The following is an 18,609-nucleotide window of genomic DNA, read 5'->3' as shown; positions in this document are numbered from 1 at the left end:
AGATCCAATTCACAACTGGATCGTTTTTGCATTGTCTTGTCTCCATCTAGTGGTACAAATGTGTCAGAGTGCTCACAATATTAAAACAAAATCTATTCACCATGACTGCTTTTGTGACAGTGCATTACATTCACATATTAATAAGGGCATAGATCTAAGGCCTATCTGATCTTTTAAGCCTTACTGTGTAGACCTGTTCTCGTTCAGAAGTAAATTAAAACTAATAAACTAAAACTAAACTAATAAATACACTAGTAAACACTGTGGAATTATACTATATTCCAATGGCAACAAGGAGGTGACCAGGGCAAATTACAAGTAAAAAAACAACCCCACTCACTGTTAGTATACATATTTTTCAGTGTTTTATAAGCTATACAAACACAACATAAATGCAAGACAGATACATTTTAATGCCAAACTGTGGAATATTCCAGGCAAAGCAATAACATCATCAAGAATACAAGCAGGTGGCGAAGCTTCCACCAGAAAGGTTACATAGTGCATCTTTAATATTACGTAACAACTGACAGTAACAGTTGTATATTGCAATATGTTTTCTATAATGTGTCTGTTTGTACTTGTCTGTCAGATCATAGTTCCAACATCTTCTCCGATGATGTCACAGTAGCTTGTGCGTGTTTGTGCGCCTCTATAATGTCTTAGATTGAGTGTGTAATGAAAATCAACATGCATCGTCCTCACTGAAGGGGCTGACTCATTCTCATATATCACATAAACACACCCTCATGTCCTGACACTGTTGCGCTCATGTTTTCTTGTTTTCATTCCATTAGCTTCGCCAGCGGGAGATGTCAGGGGGGCGGGACCGTCTGAAGAAGCTATGTATCACTGGCACGCTCACATGTCAGAGGAGTGAAGTAAATCCTCAGGTGAGTCACATTGTAAAAACAGTGACTTGGAGAAGAAGATTCCTCAGAAATAACAAAGATCTGGTGGATTTCTCTGATATACAAGTGACCTCTAAACTGTTAAAACTTTAAATACATGATAAAATTTAGAACAAATTAGACTGGAGTTACATTTATTTGAGTAACTTAGCAGGCCTATATTATGCAATTTTCTAATCTATGTTGTAATGTTGCTTCCTCATCACAAACTTACCTGGATGTTGTGTTTTGTTTCATTCACACATGTTTAACACACAAACCTGCATATTTAGGCTGAGTTCTTCTCTCAAACAGAAAACACACCACTTGCACCGTATGATGTCAGGAGAATACAGGAAGTGCTCCACTGTGTTTTTAAATTCCATACACCTTCACAGCCGTGGAATTATCACTACATGACATCACAAGGTGGAACAGAGTATTTTGAGCTTTGGAGATGTGACAAGACTAATAAACCAGGATTACTCAAAGATATGTGAATTAAACAAAACACAACTCCAGGTACGTTTTTGATGAAGTGACAACATTATAACATGACTTAAAGCTTACAAGACTCAATTAAGTAAGTGTACTTCTCAGAGTATTTTTGGCACTCCTCCTTCAGAAGTACCTTTATTGAAGTAACAGACCAATTGAGTAAACATGACCACTTCCCACTGTAGTTTAGTCTATTAGAAAACAACTGGTGCTGTCACCTGTTGGTCTACATAGAGACATATAGTTTCACGCCATACTGTGGAATATTCTAGGGAAAAGAGTGACATGTCCACAGAGACATGTAGAAATATTACCTAGAGTAGGTTTAAATATATCATTATTTTCCCCTAGTCATTCAGATTCAGTATACAAGCTATAACTTTATAAACAGTTTCGTCTCTTACTTATTAGAGAAGCATTTGCACTATTTGGTTGTTAAAATCTGCTGCTGAAACAAGTTTGCAGAAACGCATATAAAGGAATACCTGGTAGCAATAATTATGTGGTATTATAAGTCTGAACATTCCGTGATTGCATAGTACTGCTGGTCCACTTTTACTCCTGTATGTCCTTGAAGACCCAAACAAGGCCATAAACCGCCACAATATGACAAGAAATGTGTTATCGAGCCAAAGAGGGAGGAGAGAGAGACATGCCGTCACAGAGCGCTGCCAGTCACTCTCATCTCTCACCAGAGTGACTCAAGCTTTCCCACTGATTCATGTCTGAGAAAAGACCCCACCACTCGCTCCTCCTAGGGCTGCAAGATTAATCGCAATCGGAATTGAAATCGCAGTTTGAATGGAGGTAATTAACAAATCACAAAGGATGCAATTTGTACCATAATTTCCTCCACAAACAAAACATCATGACGTATTCTGCCTAAAAGTGCTAATGCTGTAGTTTAGATCTGAACAAACGTGTTCTGACATGAGATTCTTGTATTCGTTTGTCAGTTCATATTTCATTCTTTTTGTCAATTCTTGGATGTGTTTAAAATGTGAACAGAATCGTGTTTTTAAAAAAGAAGCTACAAATTTAAACACAATCGCAATGCTTATGGGTTAATCTGTCAGTGGCATAAATAGTTTCAGTATTATTCTTTATTGTATATATTTTTACTAAAGCAAGAGTAAAAAGTAAATTTATCTGTCCACTTGGGATCCCTGAAGAGCACCTGACTGACATTACTTAGTGGTGATCCAGTGAGCAGTGAGCAGTGTTTAAGAGTAAAAGTATTGAGGGAAACTACTAGTAAGAGTAACTGTGAAAGTAACTGTCTGGGCTGTCTGTCTTTTTTATAATAATTGTAATTTGAAGGACAAAACATTAAATAATGAACAAAATACTGTATTTGCAAAGGATAGACACACACATGTGAAAGACTAAATCATATCTTTAAGGAGCAGAGCAGGAAACACAAATGTTCAAACTATTTTATACAGTCAGTGTAAAACTTTTGTCACTTGTGGACTTACTCACAATGGGAAGAGTAACCACAACTTTTCCTATAGTAAGGGTACTGTCTAATATATATTACTTAAGTAGAAGTATACGTATGGATCTGAACACTACACTTTTCCATTCTACTCTCTAGACTTTGCAACATCTGTAGATCTTATTGGCTCTGTCCTCGACCGATCAGAATGATGTTTACAGCTTAGAAAACACAAACCACTCCAGTCATCTAACTGACATAAGCAGTTTATTTTTGTATTTTCCTAAAAACCTTGAAAAACTACTTGGTCAATTATGCTATGAGGCTAATGAAATGTAACTGAGCACTACCCACCTCTGTATCTATAAATATCAATCTTCAAAATGTGTTATTGTGACTGTCCTATCAGGCTGTGGACCTCCAGGACGTTCAAAAGTGTCTCTGGTTGTAGTGCACCTGCAGGCCGGTGCACACAGACAGGGGATTTCACCACCATGATGACGGGGCACACTCTTCCTTCCTGAGCCCACATAAATCTGTCGGTGGTTCTGTCCCAGGCTCTAATATTATACTTGTTTTCCATTACCTTTGGCCCTGCAGGAGAGGGAAAGCTTTTGTTGATGTATAAGCTGTGGTTTTGTTCAGTTGTGTGTAGTGTTGTTGACCAGTAGGACCCACATTGCTGGCTTTCCCTTTAATTACAGTACTGGATATAGATATATGGAGGATACACTTTTTAGAAAACAGAGAAATATTAATGGATAAACTAATACACAAATCCCATTCACAACATGTTTGTACAGATCTAAACTACAGGGTTAAATTTTTTCTGCAGAATAAGACAGGAGATTTTCATGTTTGTGGAGAAAATTATGGTACTCCCATTAGGCCAAGTTACAAGTTCAATTTGCACTCACAGTCAGATTATATGTTTTTCAATGTATTTTATAAGCCATATAAACACCTGCAAGAGAACAAGTGGAAGACAAAAAAAATGTAATGTCAAACTGTGGAACATCCCAGTCAAAAGTAATAACATCTCCATAGATACGAGCAGGGGGTGTCCATCAGAAAAGTTACATAGTGATCCTGCAGTGATCAGTGATTTAGCTCACACCAGGTAAAGCACTGTTGTCCTTCCTCTAATGGGCTGTGTGTTTTATAGCTTTGTGTAAATAGTGCCTTCTCTGACATGAATGGACTTGTAAGGACATTTCTCAACAGTGAAGGACCTCTGTCATCTCAGCGGCAGAGCGGTAGAAGCTGCCTACCTAGGGCTATAATCAACCACACTCCCGCCCCTCACATGGACACATGCACACTACACTACACACTACTGTTTATTTGGAAAAAGTTAAAATAGCAAAGACTCTAATATTATATTTTAAAGATTTATTTGAAATGTCATACACATTTAACCATATGATAAACAGCTGACAATAATAAAATAATAAATACATTTACAAAACTTGGTGCCATACGTCACATTTTAGTTTGTGCATTTTGACCAGTGTAATACAGTTGGGTTTTGTCAAGTGCAGGACCATATGTACAATGCATACTGATAAGGATCATTGTGTAGCATTTTAACAACACGAATGCTGTGTTTGTCATAACCACAAAGTGAAGCTGTTCAGGTGATTAAAAAAAACAAAAAACAAGACATCATCAGTGAACAGCGTGCAGTTCTGCAGCATTTACAACATTCTGTGGTCTAGATGCCATTGTTTCACATGTATCTGTCAACATCACTCAGTTCAGTGGTTCACAGTCCGGCCCTGTGCTTCTCAGTGCACACTCCTGTAGAACACTGACAGGACACTGAAAGGACCCTGATGAGTGTTTGCACAGAGAGTTCACAGTGCATAGTGTTAAAGTATCTCTGCACACAATGACAGACTGTGCTCGGGCTCCTGCAGGTAGCCCACAGGCCAGTGAAGCCCTGGCGCTGGTTCTACAAACTGATCTATGTATCCTTGTGTACATGAGGCCCAGACTGCAGACTGGTAGCCCAGACTTTCCCCAGCTTGTGAGTACCTGAGGGGGCTGGGTGGGTGCTCGTGGGGGCTTCCACAGTGTCCGTGTGTGGGGTAGAGCTGTGCTTCTGGAGGGTAGCAGGGGTAGTGTGGAGATGGAGGGCACGAGGACCCTGAGGTGTCCATGTAAACATGAGGTTCAGTGGGTAACCTGTGCAGGTGAGACACTGGCTGTGCTCTCTGATGAGGCATGGGCACGTGCCAGGGGACATAGTTCTGCTGCTCCACTCGGGGCCCAGGGGCCCGGTTCTGCTCTGTGCGAGAGGCCCCTGAGCTGCGGTTACACTCCCGGTGACTACATGGTTTACCGGGTGGGTTGGAGCTCAGGTACACAGACAGTGCAGAGATGCGGTTGATGGCTTTCTGCAAAGTGGCGATCTTGGACAGGCGCTTTCCGCTGAGGTCATGGTTAAGTGCGACCCTTAGGGCATTGAAGGCCTGGTTGTAGTCCATGATGCGTTTGCGCTCACGGACGTTAGCCGCCATCCTCCGAGCTTTGGAGCGCACTGGGCGGTTGCGCTTCTTGGTCTGGCCTTCCTCTGCTTCACTGGGGCTGCTGGTAGAGCTCTCGCTGTCCTGGAAGGATCCTTTAGGACTTCCCTCTTGTTCTCCTTGGCCCAAAGTGCACAGTTCCAACTCTTCCTCAGAGAACTCTGAGCCGGCCACACTGCTGCAGCTCATGGTGCGAAGGCTGACAAAACACCAGAAAAAATGCCTTTAAAAAACAAAAGTAATGGTGTCTGTGTGCGGGGCTGTCGGTGTGTCCCGTGTGCCGACAGCCCTGGTATTCTCCTGCTCTGAGTCCTACTCTGACTCCTGCTGTCTTGTGATTACTTGTAACTGAGCCGTCAGGTCGGGCTGCCTTTTAAAGCTGCTGTGGTCACATGATGCAGGTACCTGTGAGGAGCTCTGCACTCTCTCCATCTCCTGGTTTATGGGAGCCCTCGGGCCAAATGGCACTGTCACCTCCTCCTCTGACTCTCCCTTCTATCTCCTACATGATCTAACACAATCACTTCAGACTAATGTTGTATACAAAACACAAGGTCTTAGTCAATTTCAAACTTACTTAAATTATATAGACGTAGGTTTAGAAATATCCCTATAAAAAGAGCTGTAGTCATTATAGTTTAAATGACCCCATCATATAAATAAAACTGGTTAAATATAATAGTTGTAAATTTCTGCTTCTGGTAAAGAAACATGTGATTGTATTGAAATGGACATCATTCAAGCCATGTACTATGTGAGCAGCATTTGTTTGTGTTTTCCTTCTCAGGTGTGGGAAAGAGGAACCTTCTTATCTATGAGTTTAGATTTGTCCTTACAAATAGCTGTCTTCAGAATGTCCATTCTCCCCTGTGTATCTCTCTGCGCTTAGGCTTAAGGGCCATGTAATTTAGAGGAGCTGCGCTGGAACCTCTCTCATAAATCAGGCCTGGGCAGCACCTGAGGACAGAAGCCGTACAAACTGGAGACTTCAAAGACACTGAAAAACAAGGCCAAATATTTTACAATTAGGACCTACAATTGCTGCTGGCTTAGACCATCGATCTCTCATTGACAGCATTTTAACATTACTAAGATGTTTTCATTTCATATTCTGAAGCACTTAAGGGTCCAGCTTACTGGATATGGCATCATAACCATTTAGTAATAGTAGTAGTTTGTAACATGAACGTGACTAAATATCCCATATTTCTTGAAAACAAATGGTCTAGATTGGAGCTGAGGATATTGTAGGATCATGGATAAGGAAAGGTGACTGCGGTGACCTTTAGCTAAGCTCCTGGCCAAGTGCAGCAGGTCAGGTAAGTAGAGGCCCTGCTTCCAGATACTGAACCAGGGGTCGTTCACAAGCATTGCTTCCTTCCTGCTCGTGACTTTTTATTGTACGTGTTGCGGCTTTGAGACGCCAACCTTTAAAACAATTACAGCCCAGCGCTGCGGCTCTTAGAGCACAACTATTGATTTGAGGTCTAGCCATTTTACAGCTTTCTTCATGGGGTCAGACTAACTGTGAGTTTTACTCATTATACTGCCCTTTTCCCACCCACTACATTGTTTTACTATTTTCTAATGTAAATGCATGCATGTTACACAGACAAATGTGTTGTGAATTTTATGCAACGGACCTCCGCTGAAGCATGAAGACAACTCCCAGGCTCAGATCAGCTCTACATAACACAAGTGTATGTAACACAGGGTCCTTTCAATGATCATTCCGTTTCAATCACAATGCTCATTACCTCCTTACCCCAGTAACTTTCACTGATTAAAGAAGTCACTACATTGTAATGTGTTCTTTTATGTAAGTGAAATTTGGCTTTAGCGTTTTCAGAGAAAATCTGATGTAACTACAATAACTCTGTCCTGTACTTAAGTGCTCACAAATCTCCCAGTGATAACAGTGTCAATGATGGGGTTTGAGCTTTGATGAAATTAGGAGAGACATTTTTGCCTTATCTTATCTCATTCACTTTAAAAGTATGACTTGGACATCTCCACTTGCACACCTTTATATCAGCCAGCTCCTCCTCTGTTTGTTACATCCACTTTAACAGTGTTTAAAGGTAGAAGGCACAGCACTGTGTTCAGAGGAGCTGTGATTTATGGCTTCACAAACATGTCAGATTTACTGCTGTGGTGTAAAGAGCCCAGAGACTACAGCCTCGGACTCTCCCTGTCCATTCATTTTGACAGGTGACAAGACACCAGTAATTATCAGCCGCCAAGAATAAATCATACGATTTTATCACACGGCTCTGTGTGTCCTTGATGGGATAACCATTTTCATGTAAGGGGGGCATGTCCAACACCGCTGAACCCTAGATTTGTAAATCTCGTCTTCAAGCCCCCATAATGAGCGGTTGTTAGGCGCTTGTTATTAGAGGTCTGTGTGCCCAAAGTTATAGATGTATATTTCCAAAGGGGTTGTTAGGACTAATAAGTGAGTAAGTTCGCTAACCTTGGCTTTGCAGTGGTATGTTAATGCATGTTTTTGGTGTCTGCCATGGAATTTTCTCACCTTGATAAAAGGTTCCACTTAGGACAAAAGTTAGTGGTAATCTCACCCCGCCACTGTTCATCATACCACAATTATGGTCGCAATCAACATTACCAGCTTTACAATACCAAAATGTGGATAATGGGTAGTATTTTATTCAGTTAGTACAAAGGGATTACTGCTGGCATTACAGTCTACTCACGCTGAGTGAATGTGCACTGTCTCAATAATAATTTCATTCATCATTTGTGCATGTCATGTGACCAACCTATATGAATACTTTCTTTACTACCTATACTACCTCTCTTTTAACCCATTATAAAGCTAATTTAGCTAATTTAGGCTGCCACTCCCAGTGCTTAAATCCAGTTGGTTTAAAAGTATGTCCATATACCAAGAAAAAAACAAAAACTTTTAAACTGAAGCAGCACAGACTATACTTATCACAAACAGACCAAATACATGTCAACTGTATAGTATAGTATATAGACTGCATGTTGGATTGGAGATGTGGTTTTATACAGGTTGCACGCACTTAAACTCCTGGTACTGTTCAAGCCTAGGCCTGTGGTGTGATGTTCCTTGTTCTGACACTTGTCTTGTGCTACATGAGGTTGTGGCTGCATCGTTGAAGGACACTCGTCTGTCCAGTGAGTCCATCTGTCAGTGTGATCTCCGCTGTCAGCGTTGATGTCCGTCATGGCTCAATGTACCAGACATCTGCCTCTGAAGGAGGAGGGCCCCTGCTTTGACTCACACTTTCCTCTACCATTCAAATACTACTGAATATTTGTACTTGTACTATTTGTACTATTTTTGAGCAGCTTTTTAAACATGTGCTTGTAATTAAGTACAATTGTAAACATATAATTGTAATTAGTTACAAGAGTCACTGAGTTCAGCACAAGTCTCAAGCTTCTGAAGGCACAGCTGTCTCTCCACTCTACTTCTCTCTACACCAACAAACACATGTAACACTGTGTCACCTATTCTGATTGACCGGAGCTCACATAATAAGTGGACTGCAGTTTAAAACAACTTACTTCACCATTGAACAATTAAATTACTCAAGTGTAGTATAAAATACAGTTCTAAAATTCTACTAAAATTGCAATAAAATGTAACTACTATTTACTTGAATGCATTTGACTTTTATTTAAAGTTCCACTGTGTAACTTTTTTCTGGTGGCGGGTCTGCTACCTGCCTGATGTAACTGCTCTGCCTAGGATGTTCCACAGTGTCGCAATAAACTTATAATTTTTGCATGTATTCATTTACAGGTGTTTTATTGCTCAAAAATGCCTGTCCTATATTATGCTAAATGAACTTTTAAACCATGTAATAATGTTGTTACCTCCTCAAAAACATATCTGGAGTTGTGTTTTTATTGTTACAATCACACATGTTTGAGTAACACTTTCTTATTAGTCTGTCTACATCTCCAAAGCTTAAAATGCTCTGTTTCATCTTGTGATACCATGAAGGGATAGTTTTCAAGTTAACAGCTGCCTTTTACCTTGCTTAGTAGAGATTGGCAATTACAAGGCTGAAATTATCCAAATGATTCTAGTGAAGGTGTATAGACTTTAAAAACACAGTAGAGCATTTTCTGTATTACCACTCAGCCTAAATATGTAAAATTTTTTGTTGTTTTCTGAATAAAACAAAACAAACTAACAAACTTGACTCCTTTGATAGATCAGAAAATAGTGTAATATGGGCCGTTTGATGCTGTGGAAAACATCTCTATGATAACTAGCAAGTGGCGGGACCTACAAAAGAAAAGTTACATAGTGTACCTTTACGTAAAACTTTGGTAGCAGTACTTTTACTTATTCATCCATTAAATTTTTTCTGCTTATTCGGGTTGCGGGGGCAGCAGTCAAAGCAGGGACTTCCAGACTTCCCTCACCCTAGACACTTTCTGCAGCTCCTCCGGTGGGGCCCCAAGGCCAGCTTGTACTTGTATTTCACTACACATTGGCTCAGTGGTTAGAGTGTTGGTCACCCAAACCCGAAGGTCGGAGGATGGAGTCCCGCTCGGACCAAGTTCTGTCATTGTGTCCTTAGGCAAGACACTTCACCCACATTGCCTAGTACCGGTGGTCGGAGGGGCTGATGGCGCAGATTGGCAGCCTCGCTTCTGTCAGTCTGCCCCAGGGCAGCTGTGGCTACAACGGTAGCTTACCATCACCAAGTGTGGAAATGAATGAATAATGACTATAGTGTAGCGCTTTGAGAGGCTTTGAAAAGCGCATTACAAGTGTAAGCCTTTATTATTATTATTATTATTATTATTAAATATTTAGCCATGTAACTGTACTTTTACTTCTTAAGTGCAGATTTTCAACACTCTATCCACCTCTTAATATTTAAACTGGAGATTTAGTTTACTTAAGGCCAAACATGTGTCTTTGATATGAGGCACAGTCTAGTCTATCTTTTGTTATTGTCTGTCAGCATCTATAACACACACAGACTTGTCATATGTCTACATCGCTGTCTTAGTGCACACACACAAAAAGTGACAAAAGGAAACTCCTGACAGCACATTTGTGAATCATTCAGTCTGAAATTACTGGCTCTTATTTGCTGTTGGCTGCCGTAATGCCTTTCCGTGTACGACCGCTATAAAACTTGTTGGTGAGAAACAACGCCTCAGGTCCTACAGCAGATGCAGCTCGGCACAGAAAATGTTATTCACCAAATCCATGTCGTATTCCTGGCTGTTAATCATGGAGTTATTCTGCAGCATTAAAGGTGTCTCCAAAGGTTTACTGCAGTTTTGATTTATGAGGGGAAAAACAACAAGTAAAACTGAAATGCTTACACGAGAGAGACTAAGAAAAGCATGGTATTCAGTTATGTACATTTAGGTCTGTGCAATTATCAAATCGTCAATGCTATGCTTATGCTTTTAATGGAAAGGTCTGTAAATAGACTAAAGTAGAAACATGTTTTGTTTTAGTTATTTTCATTTTAGTTGTTTTTATTGCACTGAAAAACCTATCTGTACTTACGGTGAGGGGCCTTGCTTCTCCATAGTCCTGACTCTTATATGGCCTGGAAGAGGGCCTCATTTGGAAATGTGGGTCCTTTGGCTATAATCTTATACAGCATAACATAAAACGTAAAAATAAATCAAACTGTGATCTTTCAAAGTTGGCAGTTCAAATCCTGCTCTCAACCTAAACATCATTGGTAGAACGGTCAGATCCACTGACCCACAGGTTGGTGGTGCAATTCCAGCTCCCACAGATGAATGCTGTTGTTGTGTCATTGGGCAAGACACTAGACCACCCTAACATGCTAACAATGCACTATTTGCTAAAAACAACATATTAACATGTTTAATAAGTTTCACTTTAACTTTTGATGCTCCGAGTCTCCTCATCATTTGTTCTCTAGGCTAACTCACTCCCCCCTCATTACAATCTGGAATATTACATTACAATTTTGCCAATGAAACTACTGCTACTGCACATCACACCAGGTTTGTGAAGTTGTAGTGTAATGCCTTGTATCTCACATTTGTATATTTACAGAAAAAGGCAGTGCAGAAGCATAGATGTAGTAGGCTTGTGGGCTGAACTTTGGATAAGATTGTACTGCTAACTATAAAGAGGGTTTGAAAAGGGCCAGGGAGAATTGCTAAATTACTCAAACACGCATGGATGACATCTAAAACCACTTCAGGCATGTTTTTGCTGAGGGAACAACATTATATCAGGTAGAAAGCTCCAAAAAGTTAAATTTTGCATAATACCCCTTTTCGAATAATTGATTATTTTCTGTCATATAGCCCAATACTATGTACATTTGAATTTACATGAAAAATTAAAAATATTTTTGAAGGACAGGTTTATTGCCAAACTGTTGCTATGTAGAGAAAAACAGCATAGCTTTGGCCACTAACAATACCTTACCCTTTAATTTAGCCAAATACTGCTGAACGCTACTATGACTCCCATTTAGGTGATTTATAACTTGTAACTGAACCATGCAAATCTGTCAGTACATAATGTTATGACACGTCTAACTGTTTCCTTTACACCGGAATGTCAGCATACTTCCGCCCCTGCCCCAAAAATGTGAATTTGTTTTAAAACAGGTAATTTTAAACCATACTCTATACTGTTAAATAGCATTAAAGTACATATGACAGGTTAGACTACTCATTTCACTAAAACGTAGTTAACATACTTGGAGTTTCAGTACAAATCTTGCCTATATATATAAATATAGGCAGCAGATATGGTAGAGGTAATTTTATAATAGTTACTAACAACCTCAAAATTTTTCCACAAACTGCCACTTAATTGATGTGAATATTTATCACCATTTAAATCCATTATCGTATTGCATTGGATTGTAGCGCACTGTAATGTAGTTAAACGACCAGTGCCTGTACTATATACTATATATTACACCATGACACAGAAACACCTGTCTGCGATGTAGTTGGTTCCACGTAGTTCCCATCAATCTCTACCCTCTTGGTGCATTTTCTAAAGTGGGAATACGACACTATGATAGAGAATCAGCTGTGTGGCATAGTGTCAGGAAGTTGTTTCCCATGATTCTTAGCAAACAATATTCCTGATTGTCTAGAGTGACCAGATGTTCTTATTTACCGAGGGCACTCCCAGTTTTAAGCTCTGTGTCCCCCATCCCAGCAGATTTATCCAAAAATATTGATTTGTCCCAGTTGCATATAAGAATTGTCCCAGGTGTCCCTATTTTTGACCAATTTGATCCCTGTCAGTAGTAAAGAGGGGAATATATTGTCATTTGTACAGACACAATACAGAAAACTATTGCTTGAACATGGCCAGAACACAAAATAAGCTACTCACTTGAACTGACAGAAATCTCTATGCAGTGACTAAGAAGTAAATTGAGAATAAGCAGTGTGCATAATGATTAAGAGTTCTTTTCACAATTGCATTATTACCAACCAAGTTTCCCAGTTATTAATTTTGAAAATCTGGTTACCCTATGATTGAATGGAAACCAGTGACCCTATAAGTAGCTTCTCTATTAGTTATTACCCACCAAAATGCTTAGTAAAATGCATATGTTTTCAGTCAAATTTTTCTAAATGATCCACATTTACATTTCACCCAGAAGAAGTTAAAATCAAGTACAGGCCCTTTAAATGCATGCAGTATTGTACTCCCAAACCCTGAGCCACAAACTAACCAATGTGCTCTACTCCATTCAGTGTAGTGAAGACTGCAGTGAAAGTTCTGTTGGAGAAACTAAACAGCTACTCCATAAGAGAATGTACCAACATTGTCGTAAGAGCTGCTCAGGACCCTTATCTGCTGAACACCTCCATCTCAAAGCCACTAACCACTCCTTTGAAGATAGTGAGGCACAGATCTTAGCCAAAGAAAAGAAATGGTTTGATAGGGAAGTTAAAGAGGCCATTTTTTTTTTTTTAAGAAAGACAATCTGTGAACAGGAATTTGGGTCTTAGACATCATTTATCTCCTATTTATAACTCCACCCTCAAACCTAAATCAAAACAAGGAAAACAATTATGTGTGCTCTCACAGTGATTAGCCATTATGCTAATCACTGTGAGAGCACCCATTAGGGACTTGAGTGATTATCCATAATATGACTCAGGCATAGTTCACACTTGTGTAATTCAATAGACCTAGCAAACAAACAGAAACTGTAAACAAATAGGTGTTTAAGTTTCAGTGTAGTTAGCTCCTCCCTTCAAGTAGATGTAAGGCAGTGTCCAGCAGTAATCTGACCAGAACTGAAGAAGAGGCTTGGATGCGCAGTCTTCACATTAAAACTTTTGTCCATTTGACAGAATTGTATTTTTCTTTTGCCATGCAGTATTGAACTAAAAAATGTGGTACATATTCTGGGAACCGCACTGTACATCCATAATAGTGCATTCTTTCCAAAGAGAAGTCAGTCATTATACTAGGCTGTCATTATATGGTCCATTTGAGGTTGTTGGGACATGTGACCAAGGTTAACTGTGTGTAGACTAGTTCCCACACTGCTCCCTACTGCTAAAGTGATGCCTCTTGACCACAGCAGATCACCACTGTAGTGTAATTCTTTGTCAAATGAGTTTAATAGGTTTACAGCCTTCCTAAAGACATGTTTGTGGAGGTTAAAAACCGTAAAATAACAACTCAATCTAGTGACATAAAACAGCAGTAAATGACATAGTCTCATTGAAAATATACAAGAGGACGGTCGGAAACAGTGGAGCAAAATAAAGGAAAAAGGAAAGTTTGAAATCCCCAGTCATTCGTAATTATAGTGTTGCGGTTTAGATGGTGCCTCCAGCATCCGATTACTTCATAACCTTATGTTGGCTTTGGTCATTAACCCCTGCGTCCCAGTAGAAAGAGAAGTGTAGCTGATACATTAACAAAGGGGAAATTAAGGCTGCTAAAAACATGGCATCCTGGAAGTTACGTTGTTGTTATTATTATTGATAATCTGAATAATGTTAGTTATTGTTCTAAATTATTTGCCCCAGCTTGAAGAAGACATATACTTTTTTCTGTGGAGCTGAACCAGGGCAGCACTTACAAAATGTCCAGAGCTCTGCAGTTCATCTGCTCACAACACTAAGAGACGAGAGAACATCACGCGTGTGCAACCTGCAGTGGCTCTCTATTTCATATTGGGTGCAATTCAGAATGTTACTGATTACGCTTAAATGACAGCACTCTATAGGTACATTCATTTATCTGAGGGGGTTACTGTAGCTCTATACTCCACCCAAAGCCCTGACCAGCTCCTGCTAAGTGTGCCCAAAGTCAGGCTCAAGATCAGAGGTGACAGAGCCTTTTCTGTGGCAGCACTCAGACTATGGAACAGCGCCCTCTGCCTGTCAGATCCCCTCCAATCTTTAACGCAGAAAACCCACCTGCCTCCCTGGCATTTAATACTACCTAGACAGGATATCTTGGCGTTATATTGTACTTTTCCTATGTATCTTATTATGTGTATGTTTGTTTTTGTTGACTTTTATGTGAAGCACTTTGGTCAGCTGAAGTTGTTTTAAATGTGCTCTATAAATAAATATAAATATAATATAAATTAAATAGAAATTTTCTGGTATTCAGTATAGAACTATAAGATATGTATACATCATTATTTTTTGTTCACTGTAAGGTAGGTGAAAACAGAAATTTTCTGAGCACTGATTCCTTAAATGCAGGACAGGATCACTAAAATATGCATGAATTAATCAATATACAACTTTGACTAACCTAATGATGTGTGAATGAAACAAACACAACTCCAGGTATGGTTTAGAGGAGGTAACAGCTTACAAGAGTTACTTTGGTATAATATAGGACCTTTAATTTGAACACAATTAGTCGTTATTATCAATTATGTGTGCTTTGTATAGTAACCTTCTACGTCTCAAGAACTGTCTCCACTTGGCATCCAAATTTAATATAAGGTACGTGTTTTAGGTGCCGTCTATTCACTATTTTGCCCTAGCGCTATTATATCTTTGATTTTATGTGGAACTGATGCCCTCTACTGACAGAAAAAAAATCCATTATCAAATTGTCATGTTGGTAGAGGTGGGTAGTAATTGCTGACATTTGACTTTTTACAGACATTTTACTTTTGAGAGTTAGTTAATTGCTATAACTAGTACTTAATATAGTTAAATTATGTTTTGTTTCTGTTTCCATATGAGTAAGTCTTTAAAGGTCCTACAACAAGGTCCTAACATAGATCAGAAAATATACTGATGTGGGCTCTTTAAGTGACAAAAGCATTATATGTTGGCATTATGTTATGCTGTAGTTTTCTGTGTCAGCTTACATCAACACTAAATTGAATGTTTGGATGGTTAATGATTACAGTACTACTTATTCTAGCAATTTGGATGTTTGTAACGTAATGTAATGGATGTAATGTTTACTTTGACTCAACAATTACTTCACGTCAAAGAACAACAAATACAGTGTTTTGTCCTTAGTCATGCAAGTTAGACTTTAAAATGAAATTACCTGCATAGGTCAAATTCTATCAAAAGAGGAGCAAGTTACTGAATGTGATGAGGCATGGAGGTAGGCCTGTCACAATAATTACTATTTCAACTTATTGTTTAATACATGATAGCTAGAAGAATGTATTTTGGAGGTCAATATTTATCACGTGTATGATTTCTTTGCAAAAATGGGGTGATTTTGGATAGCTTTGTTGTAATATAAGATCTGAGCTGTAGCAGGTTGAATCTATGGTGAATTATTGGTTCATTTGTTTGTTGCAGCTCATGGCTTTTAATTATATTGTATTTAAAATGGTTTACTGAGATTATCTTGCATTATTGTTACTGAGTAGAAGTAGTTTCAATATTACCATTTATCATAGTATCTCTTTGTAGCAATATATGTTGCGTCAGACTTGGGATAAACTTGTAAAATTTAACCTCATAACTGCAATAACACCATATGGTTTTCAGTTTTTATCATTTATCATAATGCAGAGAGAGATTGAAATAGCAATAGGTGCCAGCATATTACAATTTAGAGTGCCAGCACGCCCAAAATGTGTTGATTTCTATGCAGGATTAAAAAACAGAAGAAAAAAAAATCATCCTTAATTTCACTTTATATTGAATTCATTTGAGGCCACAGAAAAGATGAGACAGGGGCTTAAATAGCTGTTTAGGGCAACCAAAAGGAGGGAGATTTTAGACCAGTGGGTGTAGTTACCTGAATTGTCCAGTAGATGGCGTCAGCATGCTAGATTGGCTTTTTGCTATCGATGAAGACTATTTTAAAGGTTATTCCTTATCGTAATGATTCTGTTGTAAAATAGGTTACAAATGTAAACGTGTCCACGATTCATATTAACTTACTGTAAATCTAAACAATCGTATTATATGTTTAAAGCGGGTATATTCTGATATTACAGTTGTATTGATTTTATTGATTGTAAATTTCCACTAGAGTTTTGTAAGTTGGCTCTGCATCCTTTGTTTAGTGATTAGCGTATAGATCCTGTAAAATGTTTTGTTTATTTATTTGTTTATTTTTTATTTCAGGTATTGTTATTTTGAGAAACACTTTAGTTTCTGGACCTCATGTTTATTGCTAACTGCTAGCGCTTCAATATGTTTCTGTTATTATTAGTAGTTAGTACCTTTTGTCTAAAGCCATAATCTACAACTGGTCAGCCATTAAGTATTTTTGACATATTAAAACTGTTCATTAGCATTATTAGCAAGATGTTTTTGTACATGCACTTTACTTTTAATAACCAGTGTTTTAAAAATAGCCTACTTGCTAATAGCTGAATAACCACCATGAATAACCACCAACTAGCATACCACCTAGCCTAGTTAGCATATGTTTAACTTGTGGACCAAAAACTAAAGAGTTACAGTTTTGTTTTGTTTTCTTTCTTTTTTTTTGATTCGCTTTCAGTTAGATTTTTCTTTATTGGACAGGATAGTTAGAAGTATGATGGCATGACCAACTGGGTAACGAATGGAGAGAGACATTCAGTACAGAGTCTGGCATCTGTGCACCCACCCAACCCCCCGACCAAATTGCAGCACAGGTATGTAATGTCAAATTATTCTCTGAGGTTAGGCTTACAGGAATTTTTTAGAGTTTAGGGTGATTTAGTTTCATTCATTCATTCATGTGTGTTTGAGCATATGCCAAAAATAATCTATAAATATAACTAGCACTAGGTGGCACCAAACCCTCTTTGCAGCGTTCACACATCATGTAGAAATCTGTAGTAGCATTTATGTAGCAGAGGAGCATGTAGTTGAGTAATTTTACAGTCATCATGGACTGGGCTGAGAATGTAATAATAAATCATTTACTATACCTATTATTTTTAGTATTATTTGAATGTGGTGCAACCCAAAGGTATTTGTTTTAAAACATCCCCCTTTTTCTCAACGTACTTAAGTATTTTTACTACATTTTCATAATCATTATACTTAATACAAAAATTTTAGAGCCAGTTTTAGAGTCTTAGAGTCCTTCACTCTATTTGCAGATCATGTTTATACCTCCTATAATATAAAAAGATACATTCAGTTGAAAACAAATTCTTCTTCTTTACATGTATGTATAATTCATGTGAAATGTAACCTAATAGTGCCTTCTTGTGCTTCTGTCCTCAGCTGTGTATATCATGTGGAGAGAACAGTGATCCGAATCAGTCAGCTGCAGCGTGGACCATGTACGCACACATCTTTCCCCCGCTCTCATTCAGTTGTTTTAAAACGACACCTCCCCCCTTCCCTCCCTCCATCCCCCTTCCCTCTATCCCCTCTTCCCTCCATCCCAAATCCTGCTCCTGCTCCGAGTGCAGTCATTTCTAGTGCAGAGAAATGTCCCTGGTGACACCGATGGATGACGCAGGCTCTCTCTTCTCTTTTTTGAATCCACTGCCCCCAAACAGCAACCCCATCTTTTCCCCCTCTTTTCACTTGCTCTATCTGCTTCCTTTTTAATTTATTTATTTTTTGTGCACACTCTCTTCTCCCTCTCTCCATTTCCTACTCCTGGCTGTCCCCCTCCCTTCTTCCTTCCTTCCCTCCCTCCCTCCCTCCCTCCCTCCCTCCCTCCCTCTCTTCTTGCCTCCCTCCCTCTCTCTCTCTCTCAGCCTCTCTGCTCCGGCACTGCAGTGCTGATTGTGATTGCACACACACACGTACACACACACGGTGTAGCTGAGAGGCAAGGACTGCAGCAGCATGCACCAAG

General features: G+C 39.0%; 1 protein-coding gene across 1 annotated transcript; it reads right to left on the bottom strand.

Annotated features, from left to right (window-relative positions):
- Nucleotides 1-4,453: 4,453 nt before the first annotated feature.
- bhlha9 (basic helix-loop-helix family, member a9) lies at nucleotides 4,454-5,648 on the bottom strand. Its single transcript, XM_033979006.2, has one exon. The coding sequence runs from the start codon at nucleotides 5,541-5,543 to the stop codon at nucleotides 4,698-4,700; it is 846 nt and encodes a 281-aa protein (XP_033834897.1). The 5' UTR covers nucleotides 5,544-5,648; the 3' UTR covers nucleotides 4,454-4,697.
- Nucleotides 5,649-18,609: the final 12,961 nt, after the last annotated feature.

This window comes from Periophthalmus magnuspinnatus, chromosome 14, assembly GCF_009829125.3.
Source record: "Periophthalmus magnuspinnatus isolate fPerMag1 chromosome 14, fPerMag1.2.pri, whole genome shotgun sequence".
Lineage (NCBI taxonomy): Eukaryota > Metazoa > Chordata > Actinopteri > Gobiiformes > Gobiidae > Periophthalmus > Periophthalmus magnuspinnatus.
The sequence above is the reverse complement of the archived record's forward strand: the minus strand, read 5'-3'. Positions and strand labels throughout refer to the sequence as shown.

Bases quoted from the DNA above. Each gene is read 5' to 3' on its own strand.
- bhlha9 (XM_033979006.2), bottom strand. From the start codon at position 5,543: ATGAGCTGCAGCAGTGTGGCCGGCTCAGAGTTCTCTGAGGAAGAGTTG.